The sequence below is a fragment of the Manis javanica genome, chromosome 18 (genome assembly GCF_040802235.1).
Source record: "Manis javanica isolate MJ-LG chromosome 18, MJ_LKY, whole genome shotgun sequence".
NCBI classification, from domain to species: Eukaryota; Metazoa; Chordata; class Mammalia; order Pholidota; family Manidae; genus Manis; species Manis javanica.
In genome coordinates this window covers 9054669-9067042 of record NC_133173.1, presented here as the reverse complement: position 1 = coordinate 9067042, position 12374 = coordinate 9054669, and the positions used below count along the sequence as shown (strand labels likewise).

Below are 12374 nucleotides of genomic sequence, written 5' to 3'. Positions count from 1 at the left end.
CGATTCCTTCACTGTTCTTCGACTGAGACAAAGTCTGTCTGTGGCCCACCTTGGACCTCACCACGTAATACTGCTTCCTTCCGAACACTTCACCTGCTCATTTCTCCCTCAACCCTGAAGGTTCTACCATGTTTTAACCATCACTGAAACCTTCAGGGCTCCTCTACTTTTCTAACCTGCATGGAACCAACCCATGGTCAATCCTTCCAACCAAGTTCTCACCACAAATCTGGGAAACCAAACTTTTTTACTCTCCTATGCCTCCCAAAGCCAATCTTCCACCTTGGTATCACCAACTGGTCCAATTTCTCTGACCTCAAGTATTGCTGGACAAAGTCATATGACCCTGATGACTGGCTCCAATGTAAAGCCCTATCATCTAAATTCAGCTGACTCCCTATCAAGCTCTTTTCTGCAACTCCTAGCCCCACTAACAGTTATCCCAAATCATTTCCACTTCTCAGCAAACACCTCACTTACTTTCCTGGTAATTAAGTCACCAACTGGAACTCCCACATCTTCTTTCCCCTCTTGCTGCCTAAAGTATAATTTCCTTTTTCTTCCAAAGGCCAACTCCTTCATTTGTCCTTTTGATTATATCCCTTCTAATCTCTAAGGTAATGTGCCACCAAATTTTCCTTCTTTTCTTAGAACCTTCAGTATCTCCTTATTCTCAAATTCTTTTCTCAACACAGGGACATGAACACCTTTCAAAAACACTGCCTTGCTCTACCCTTCTATCCTCATAAATTACCTTCACTATACTCTTCATCAACTTTTAAATGATGTCTACATTCAATACTATCACCTCCTATTCATCCGGTGCTCGGCTTCTGCATTTAGTCCTGATCTCATTTAGTTTTGTTTTGCTTAATTTGACTACCACCCTTAATCACCACCTTAAAAAAAAATCTCACCAAGTCATCAAGCATTCTGTCACTTTCTCTTTTTTACCTTTACTCCCTTTATCATCTAACTACTTATGTCTCCCACATCCCCACTACACATCCCAGAGCTCCCCGCCACCTGGCTCTCCACCTAACCCACTGATGCACATTCTCAGCCTTCTTCACCACCTTCGTGTTCTCTGCCACTGACTCTGGCAGGATGGACCACCTGAGTGCTTACCCTCGCAGAGAGACTCAGCCTAAACTCACAACATACTTAACTCAAGAGAATGATACTGAAGATATGAATCAATTTAGGTAAAGGAAAAAGTAGAGAGCCTTGCACAGAGCAAGTTCCCACAGACATTAGTTGTTATTAGTTAATGAACCAATGCAGAGGACTTTCTCTCACACTGACTTGTGTACCTTAAACTGTGACAGAAGTTCATCTGTCGCACTTGTTGATACTTCGTTCTCTCTAGTTTCAGCCAAGCGCAAAATTTCATCTATATCCATTTCCTAAAGGAATTCAAGCAATACAAGTATGATAAAAAGGCAACAGTGATCAGCATTTTCTGAAAATGTTTGGTGCAAATAAACAAATCTCCTTTTTGATACTCCATTTACTTTTATAGTACTTGGGTTTATATCCTCTATATCTAATGCTTCAAACCCATATTTAGTTAAATGACAAGGCAAAACGTCAGACATTACAAGCAAAAAAACTGGAGTAAAGAAGACTAAGACAGAATCCTCAAATGCTTTTCTCATTCTTTCCTATTCTGTTAATAAGAGCTTTGAGCTCTATTAAAAAGGAGAGAAACTATGCCCTTTTAGGTAATTACTATTTGTTTGTAAAGGCCTCTGAACAGACTCAGAATCTGCTTTCAGAAAAAGACTCTCACAGATAATACTTGTCAAAAAACTTTTTCCTCACTGTTGATTACCTGAGGCTCTGACTCCTCCCCTTCAAGTTCTTTGAAGAGATCCTCTGCTCCAAACTTCAAAATAGCTGTTAGCTCTTCTTTATTAAAAGGATTCGAGCTATAGAAGTAAAATGTTGTTGTAATTGCTTAGGAATGTCAAATGACCTTTATGGAGTTCTATTATAGAATAGCTATCCTTAAAGGATCAAATTAACTGGTGAAAATATAAATTCTGCCCCAATAAAAAAGATCTCTCAAATACTTGTTTTTTCAGTCCACAAGGTGAGTCTATGTTGGTAAGCCTAACCTAGTACAAGACTAGGAAATCAATTATTTTTCTGGCAGTTCATCTATTACATGGTTAAGCAAGAAGGATAATTAACATAAAAAAGGAGAGTTTTTTTCTCTTTGTCCTTTGACTCAGAAAGTTAGCATTCACAAAGAATTTTCAGCCTTTTCACCTCAAAATCAAAGAACCAAGCTTCCTCCATCTAGGTTCCTCTTGAATAAGAAATTACCTGGAAATATGTTTTTTAGGAAGGGCTCATTTGGTTCAGCTGCAGGACTTGCACAGAAGGCACTCAACAGTTTGGTTAAAATGTAAACTCTATAGATGTAGTTGTGCTTCCAAATAAAGCCAACTTCCCACAGGAAAAACAACAACCTCCACACACAACATTTTTACCAATAGTAAGACACCAGCTGCCAGCTCAGTCTGGTGGATTCTTGTGGCTGACATGTCCAAGGCAACGCTGTGCATGGTCGAAGGCCTAACGGGGGAGCACACAGCTGGCCACTGCTGCTGCATCATGTCACATGTAGAGCCAAAAGTGAAAGACAGGGAAGAGGAGCAAGAGAGAGAGGGACAGCACACACACGCAGAAGGATGAGAGGCAAACAAAGGATAAAGAAGAAAGAAGAAGCAGGGAAAACAAAATGAAAATGCCACCTTTCTGTGGTCTTGGCCTGGCCATTTCTAGGTAATTAATGGATAATGAGAGTTGTAGAGAATCCTATTAGAATGATAACTCTATCAAATGTTAGTATAAAATCAGTTTAACTCTGTCCACTTCCCCCTTCTTTCGGGCACTTACTTGGACCTTCCCGAGTTGTTCTCCAGGACCGTTCGGCCAGTTGTATCCATGCGCTGAATCACCAGATGGTCCAATACCATCTTCTTTTTGGCCCGTTCTATGATCTCCTCCTCCACGGTCCCCTTTGTAACTAAGCGGTAAATATTAACCTGTAAGAGAAAGAAATGTTATGCTTATGTCTGATCACGAAAGAAAAAAAAGTTACCTCTGTCTAAAACCAAGAAGAGAAACAAAAAAAGATTTACTCTCTACTATCATAAATGACTGTAAGCCACCCATCCAAATAGGCAGCTTAAGGAGAAGCAAGATTTTTACTATCTGCAGTAGGTTACAATCTTAAACAAAACTGCCACTCAAGAATTGTAATTATGGCCTTAATTCTAATAATAAAAACCTTGCTAAAGAATAAGCAGTTTTGCTGATGCAAAGTTTCACCAATAACTGAATCTCTGGCCAAGTATGAAACTTAAGAACTAGAGCAGACTTTTAAATTCATATACAAAGGAAACAGGCATGTATTTTTCCAACATACCTCAGAGCTAACACCGTTAATGTCTAATAAAAATAGACCATCCTGACAAAACAGCAGCAGAATCACGGAACCCAATGGACTAACGGTTACCAAAGGGAAAGGGACTGGGCAGGAGGGGTGGGAAGGGAGGGATAAGGGCAGGGAAAAAGAAAGGGGGCCTCATGATTAGCATGTATAATGTGGCGGGGGGCACGGGGAGGGCTGTGCAACACAGAGAAGACAAGTAGTGAGTCTACAGCATCTTACCTACGCTGATGGACAGTGACTGTAATGGGGTTTGTGAGGAGGGACCTGGTGAAGGGGGAGTCTAGTAACCATAATGTTCTTCATGTAATTGTAGATTAATGATAATAAAATGAATTTTTAAAAAAATAGACCATCCTGAACAATATTAGAATATTTAACTTCTTTGTGCTAAACTGTGAAAACTTTCAGTTTTAAGTCTATTCATCATAATCTCTTTCTTGGAGTAGACCAGAAAATCAATGACGTACTTGTCAAACAGAAAAAGAGAATAGTTTTGTTTAATAGGTTCACCTTAGTCCCAGAAAACATCTTCTCTGTGCTAATTAAAAAATAGACATTCACTCTTGGGGACATAAAGCAAAACAGGAAAAGAAGCATTTTACAAACATACTGACAGGGCTAAGTAACTCCCCCCTTTCCACAAACCACAGCAGAAGCATCTCCCCACTGACCTGCTTCTTCTGACCAATTCTATGGGCTCGGGCTTGTGCCTGCAGGTCGTTCTGGGGGTTCCAGTCCGAGTCAAAGATGACGACTGTGTCCGCTGAAGCCAAATTGATTCCCAGGCCACCAGCCCTTGTCGAGAGCAGGAAACAGAAATCCTGTACACAACGCAATATACTACTTTATGCAGTGGCCTTCTCCAAGTTTCACAGTCCAGTGAGCCCTTATACCTGGAAACCCTTGCAGGGGTGAAGAAAAGTGAGATATGATGGACAAACTCTATGGAGGCTAAAAGAATGTCAGGGACTTGAAGGCAGAGTGAATTTTCATTGCATTAAGAGGAAAGAGTCAGTGTGGTGAACTAAGGAGTAAGGTAAAATCTGGTAAGGCAACCAGAACAAAAGAATTAGTGTTCTCTCCTGGCTAAAACTAGTATACAAGCAGTATACAAAAATCAGAGAAGCTTCATTATCAAGGGGATCATTCCAGCAAGATGCCTGGACACTTATTTATTTTCTGGGTAAAGGTAGATTATGCCATGTTAGGCAGTCAGTACAAATGATACTTTCATTAAGTAAATGTCCATCTGTTAGGCTGGTAAGGAATACAGAAAACTGCACTAAAAGGTCACATGTTGGAATTGCTGATTCCATGCACAGGCTCCTCAATCACCACAGCACATGCATGAAGAAAACCAGAGCAGGCATGACTGAAGGGCCACTTGTGGGAAAGACCCAAGCAGTGACATATCCCAGTTCCCAAGCAATGATACAGAGACTGGGCAGGCACAATACACTGCCTGATCTAAGAACTCAGAAAAAATGGGGCAGGAGGCAGGAAATAAACTGTATGAGCCAGAAAAACAGAAAGCCAGACAGATTTCTATTTTCAGGGCATTTGATCATATATGTCAAAGGCTGACATCTTTTTGGCACAGAAGTGGCACTGAAGAACTGGTAGTTCTGAGTTATATTTTGATAAATGGGTATATTTAATATACACACATAGATGCAATGAAAATGTCTTCACATTCTAACAGTCACATTTGCCAGCAGTATGCCATAGAAATAAAAATGGGGACATCATTCTCACAAGAACTTGAACAATTCCAATAAAGAACTGATCAACAGCCATGTTGAGGCACACACTCAATAATCCTTGGTGGAAATACCAAACAACACCACACTAAAGAGAAGTCTGCAGGTAAACAGTGGTCACTTTAGAATGAGATACCTAAACTTAATAAAATTTGAGGTCAGAATCATCACATAAACAATTTTTAATGTCACTCCTTATCAAAGATAATATGAACTATAATGAAATTAAGTCATTGTATCTATTATAAAATTAACAAAGGCTTAAAATTATGAAACCCAATGCTGCTAAGGGTGAGGTAAATGGAAATATTCATATATGAATGGTATGATGTAAATTGTTCTGGGAAAGTAATTAGCAAAATATATCAAAAATCTTTTTTTAAATGCTCACACCATCCTAATTAAACATCAAAAATATGTTAAAGAGTGGAATAGGCATGAGAAAATATTAGAAATTTAATAATGTTTAAATCTTTAATGACATGGGAAAATGCTCAGAGTACAATTTTGAATGAATGGTGACTATAGAACTATATGCACATGACACCAAATGGGTAAACATAAACAAATGAGCAGTTCCATCCAGTATGAATGAAAACACATCCAAATGATGTGAATACAGAAAGCTCTGTCCAGGAGGGGGGTTTTGTAAGATTTTTCTTCTTTGTACTCTAGATTTCTAAATGTGCATCTAGTATCTTTCCCCCAACAATAAAGTATTGTATTTTTTTAATGAATTAAGAAAGAGATTTGCAGAATATGGTAGAGAGCCCATATTTTACATATGGCCATCCAGTGGGGAGATCAACTAAGAACTATAGAAAATGGCAACTTTAGCTTTTTTCTGAGAAAGGACAATATGAAACATTCAACTCATTCTTTAAAATAACAGCAAGAAACACAAAACCAATTTTAACAAATACCCCATTACAAAAATAGCCAACAGTCCCTGAGAGCTCGCTGTGCTCGGCCGCTGCGCTCGGTGCTCTATGCCGGCCACCGCACTTAATCCTCACACACGTATTAGGAGGAAGGCACTGGAATTATCAAGATTTCACACTTGAGGAAACAGAGTGGAGAGAAAGGAGGGATGGGAATTAGATGTGACCAGTGCTTTTAGGAATTCAATTCCTCTTCTTAACTATGCACAGCCTTGGTTCTGAAGAGATCGGTGTCCAAAGCTCCTCAAGGAACTGAACTTTCAGGCTAAAGCAGCAACCAGAATACTATAGTCTAACTAGGCCTATGGGCAATTCTAGGGGCCGCGGCAGCCTATTCTGGGGTAAGAGAGTCACTAAAATGTTTCAAGGCTCCTCAGAAAGCAGAAAGTAGGGCTATTCTGTCTGTACAAAAACGGTGGTCCAGGCTTTGTAAGTTCCCAGGTGCTCTCCAAACACTCTAGTTGTACTGCTGGTTCTCTCCACTGCTTCCTGTATGTGGTACACGTGGCTCTACAGCACTCCCCACACTGAACCTCCTTCTTCTCCACTTTTCTCAAACCCCAAAGACTTTAAGTTTCACATGCACAGACGACAATGTTATCATGGCTAACTTGTCCTAAGTAGCTCTGCTGTATGTGCCTTAAAAGCAAGACTTGATAATGCAAATCCAAGCTGGTCAATTACTGATTAACAAATGTTGCTGTTAGCCAAATCAAGAACATTTAGCAACATCTTAGCAAAAGTCCAACAAATTTGAGACATGGCAAATGTACTTTTCCAGCCTCGGTCACCAGAAAAGCACAAAACAGAACCTTCTGATATAACATATGTATTAAAAATAATCCTAGTGGCCAGGCCAGCCCTTCCTCAATCTTGCTCTGTTGCTCTCCCAGGCCCCAGAAATTTGCTCTGGGAGCCACCAGAGAACACCCAGTTGGTATCAGAACTACCCTGTCATTAATCCAGACCAGGGTAGATAAACAAACATGAATATGCTTTTTTGAAGTGACAATCAACAAAATTAAGAGGCATCTTTTATATTAGCGATTTCTTATTCCTGTCTTAAGGCAGGAGCAGTTCACTATGAACTGTTCTGAAACAGAATGCATCAAGCTAGCAAGGCTTTCCCCTTGACACAGAGCTCCGACTGCCCAAACAACAAAGCCATACAAGGTATACCTCAGACCCGTCTGCATTGAAGTGGTCCAGTGCCTGTTTTCGGATTTCTCCCTTGATGGAACCATCCAGGCGCTGTAAAAATAAACCACAAGGAAATCATAAGGTAGGACAACGGGCTGCACTCAGAAAAGAACACCAGACTTGTAAGCTTCATCATTCCAATACCCATGTAGTAAAAATAACCGGAATGCACTGGCAAAGTGCTGTCAAGGGGCTGTGCTTAAGCAGCACACCCTGCTTTCCCCAAGCTCTCCAGTTACAAACTCAAGGTCAGAGCTGCTGATTCAAAGGGCTATCTAGGTTTATCCAAGGATCAGAATGGCTGCCAGGTCCTATAAGGAGTAAGACGGCAACTCAAGCTGTTCTCAGTTTTGTTTGCTTCCACATCTCTAGGTACTGAAGAGATTGGGATATAGTATCACCAGCCACCAAGTAATTAGCTCCTGATGAAAATGATGCCTCTTAGCTAATTAATGTAGCTAAAAGTTGCATAATTATTAAGTTCTACACAAACCAAAAAATTATTTACATAACTTTGTTTAGAAAACGTTTTGCTATAACACTAAAAATATTAAAATTAAGGTGATCATATATACTAGCTTTCCCAAAAATTACATCAGTGTTCAGCCAATTGCATCTTCAAGAGAGGTCCTGATATTTACTAGTGTGTGTGATTCTTTTATTAGTGTATGTCAGTTCTAAGTTCAAAATGATATCAACATAGAGAACCCATACAGTATGTAAAATAAAACCTTCAGAATTAAATGTGTATGCTGTATGTAATGAAGTAATTCTCACTCTTAAAACACATTGCTTCCCCCCACCCACAACGACCACTTGGAAATAAACAAAAGACCTCACCTTACAGAGGCACAATTGACTTAAGAGACTGTTATCAGCTGGCTGGTGATCAATAACTAGCTAGGAACAGAGTCGGTGGAAGGACCCACCCCTCTCTCTCCCCAGCTCAGAGTTTCGCTGACCAGACCCAGAGCCACTTGCACTTAAGTTGAATCACACAGAGGCTTAACCCAAAGATAAGTTTAACTGGCAAGTTCATAGCCCGTATTTAAAATCAGAAACTCAAATGCCTTCTTTTTAAATATTCCCTTAGTATAAGACGTTCATTAAGCATATGCCAGACCTGAGAGGACTCCAGCCTGACATTCCCTAAAGAGAAAGTAATGCATTTATTTTTTCTTGGTATCAAATGACTAGCTAGACCTGGGATCAAATGCATTGGGAGGAACTATCTTTTTGTAATGTGCTATTTTTTAATTTTTCATAATAATCACAGTATTAAACTGCATTTTAAGGCAGCTGCCGTAAGTTCACACAAGGTATTATGGATAGAACAATGCCTTTCAGGGTATTCTGAAAGACAATCTGTCGGTGAATCTTAAGACTTGACTCTCTTAGGACAGAATCACCGACTCCACATTTCTTCAATATCAATAATTACATAAGTTGGTGAACAGTCCATCCAAAGAAAAAATAAATCTTAATAATTTTTAATAAATCTTAAAAATCAAAGCACTATAAAAGTAGTCAATATAAAAGAATTGTCATATAAAAATATGCAGAAAATCAAGGTAAGTTGCATACATGTCCATAAATAGATCAGAGATAAGTTTCACACAGTCTAACACCCAGAAAAATTATTATGCTGAAGTAACTATTCCCCCTTATCTTGATTTTCTCCTTATCTTAGAAGAGGTAATTGAATGAAGATGAAAATCTGTAGCAACAGTTCTGCAGAGAAAAGCGGGCAGCGGGGCATCACCACTTGCTTCAAGGACTGGCAAGGTTTTAAGTACACAGTTCTGTTGAGTTCCCAGCCTCAGGGTCAATTTCCTGCGGAGGTGATGTCACCTCCTCTCTAAGAGTTGGGCTTCGTATTTGGATTCAAACTTCCTTCTTTTTACCACAGACTTGGAGATGTAAGACACTATCTGACATACTTTGCTCTTGCCCAGTTTTCCTTTCACTGAGCCACATTCCCTCATCTCCCAAAAAAGAATGATCTTCACAGGATCATTTTCACTGCGGGGTAGCCTAAGGTCATGAAAGTAAAAATAGAGACCCTCCTGGAACCTTAATCTCAATCTGTTTCAAGCAAGAAAACTCTTGTTTTCTACCTCAAGATAATTTAGCAAGCAAAGCATAAAACCCAGACGGAGGGAGAGAGGGAGGGATATCACTTACTTACTGAGCATCCTTACCTGGAAGGGATAGTGCTTAATAGTCAGGTACTCGGCCAGGATATCCAGCATTCTCACCATTTGGGAGAAAATAAGGACTCTGTTCCCCCTTTCTCGAAGTCTTGTCAACAGTTTATCTAACAGAATCAGCTTCCCACTGCTCCGAATCAGGGACTGAAGATTGAAAGATATTCAAATCCACATTTCAATCTGCCCTTAATTTCTAAAAATTCCAATTCTTTAAATTACCTTTAAGCTTTGTGAAGCTCTCTGCAGTCTAGCTGACAAGCAATTCCTGAAATGCTCTTCACCTAGCATCTGTGACACTACCCATTTTCTTCCTAATTAATTTTTCTCATCTGTTTCTAAAGCTTCTTTTGATTATTTCTCCATCAAAGGAGAAAAAATCATTTCGATAAAAAGCTTGTATAGAAACTAACGTCTCTGAGAAACTAATTACAAACAAGGTAACCACGCACCAGAAGAATCTCCTGCCCATTTTCTCTCTCATTGTCTTCAGGGGCTTTAATCAGGTAACAGTGGTTACAGCATTTCTTCAGTTCCATCACGATATTAAGGAAACCAGACGTGCTGCCTCTTGTTCCCTTGGCAAGAGCCTTGTAGTTCCTGGTCAGAATCCATCTGCAAATTGAAATAATGGTATCGTTAGATTCAAAGAAATAGTTGGGGATACCAGAACACTGTAAGAGAGAGTAGCATTACTGGGAAAAAAAAAAAAATTGAAAAGGAGCTACAAAAGTTAAAAAGGCCAAGAGGGATATTTTATTTTGCATCTCCTGCCACCTAACCAGGACCTCTCACATCTCCAGTTAGGTTCAGAATGCTAATCATTCTATTGGGTATTTCAACCTGATGAAACAAGGGAATAGTCAAAAGAAAAACAACAAAATATATATAGAAATACCCACATATATGTAAAACAAGGATTGTCACTGGAGCACTCTTTATTATAGCATAAAAATGGAAACAAGTTGTCTAAAAATAGGTTTAATAAGATATACTATCAGCTAGCAGCTATATACTTGCTTATAAACTTTTGTGAAAGGGTATTTTACATGATAAAATGCTCATGGTATGTTGTATACCCAAACTTGGAAAGAATGGAGGAGAAATACACATTCGTGCATATCCATGTGCAAGCTTTAACCCTACACCACAAAATACTAGTGTGTTTTTCTGAGTAGTGAAGTTTCTTTAAGCTTTTTTACAAATCATACTTTAAGCTCAAAGAGGAATGCTCAAGGATTTTCATTATGCAAAGTATTTAAAACAATCCAAACGTCCACTACTAGGGGACTAGTTCAATCAACTATGCTACAGATACACAAAGGAAACACCATGCAGTTATAAAAAGGAGGAGGAGCTCTACAAACTATTATGGAGGGTTCAACATTTATCATTAAGTGCAAAAAAGGTACAGAAAATGTACATAGCATGCTACCATTTATATAAAAGGGAGGCAATAAAAAAAGTTAAAATGTGTTCACTTATATTTTTAAAATTTTTAAAAAGACATTACGATTTTTTAAAATGATAATTATTACTACCAAAGGGTAAGTAGAACTAGAACGGAGGGACAAGGACTGAAGCTAGATAATCTCTGAACATACCAGGATTTGTAGCTCTGTCTTTGGAAGTCTATAAATATAAGTAACTATAAAACAAAATTAAGGAAAGCAATCCCTAAAAAACAAAACTAAAATTAAATAAACCATTGTATCCAAGTGGTAGCCTAACCACAGAAAGAAAAACTATCTCAAGTGCTTTAAGGAGCTTATCCATTTCAGCTTAAAAAATAACTTAAAATTTTTTTAGATGTCAAACATCAAAAAGAATCATGAATTTATTGTCTTTCCTATATGAACTATGAACTATATTACTCACTAGATATGGGCAAGTTTTTAAGTATTCCAGCTAATTAACAAAAGCATAATAAAACTTGAATACCACCTCAATCCCTAATGAATTAGTTTATCTAGGATACTCATCAATACTTGCTAGATAAAACAAAGAAAAAATTCCTTGTAAAAGAATGTATATTTGCATTTCAAGAGATACAATGAATATGAGTCTAATCAAGGCTCTACACTTTTCTGTAAATGCACAGTGAACAAAAGAAAGTGTTAAATGTTCAAATGTTAAACGATGCATGGAGCTACAATCAGCAAAATCCAGGCTATGAGGAAAATATACAACACAGATGCAGTTTCTTCACTCAGAAAATTTACAAGGACAGGGAGAAAATAGACTAAAATAAACTTAGACATGTCAACAAATCATAATGTACGGAACTTCCTTTAACTCTCAAACAAGCAAAATGTGTGTGTGTGTATGTGATGTATATGTATATGACAATAGGGAAATGTTAACACTCACTGGACACTGTATGTTAAGAAATTACCGATTTTTTAGGCATGATAATAGTATTGAAATCATGCTTAACTATAACTGACACATATATATAACATTGTATTAGTTTCAAGTGTATGATTCCATATTTGTATGTATTGTGAAATAACCACAATAAATCCAGGTAAAATATATCACCAATTACAAAAATTTTTTGACTTACACTGAAAACAGTTTAAGATCTACTCTCTTAACAATTTTCAAATATGCAACTCAGTGGTATTCCCAAAAGTCGCCATAATGTACATATATCACCATGACTTATTTATTTTTAACAGTTTACACTTTTGACCCACTTCACCCATTTGTCTCACCCCCTAATCCCTGACTCTGGCAACCACCAATCTGTTTTCTCTGTATCTATGAGCTTGATTTTTCTGCTTACATCTTGAGAGTC

At 38.3% G+C, this 12374-nt stretch overlaps 1 protein-coding gene across 5 annotated transcripts in view; it reads right to left on the bottom strand.

Moving 5' to 3' along the window:
• Positions 1-12374, bottom strand: part of CHD2 (chromodomain helicase DNA binding protein 2) — a 129349-nt gene that overhangs the window by 41586 nt on the left and 75389 nt on the right. For all 5 annotated transcript variants that reach the window (XM_037000531.2, XM_073227225.1, XM_073227224.1 and 2 more), the window contains 7 exons: positions 10027-10189; positions 9569-9721; positions 7347-7418; positions 4138-4287; positions 2908-3056; positions 1835-1931; positions 1314-1406 (listed from right to left, as the gene is read on the bottom strand). In XM_037000531.2, coding sequence (XP_036856426.1) covers positions 1314-1406; positions 1835-1931; positions 2908-3056; positions 4138-4287; positions 7347-7418; positions 9569-9721; positions 10027-10189 — 877 coding nt within the window. The remainder of the gene's footprint in view (positions 1-1313; positions 1407-1834; positions 1932-2907; positions 3057-4137; positions 4288-7346; positions 7419-9568; positions 9722-10026; positions 10190-12374) is intronic.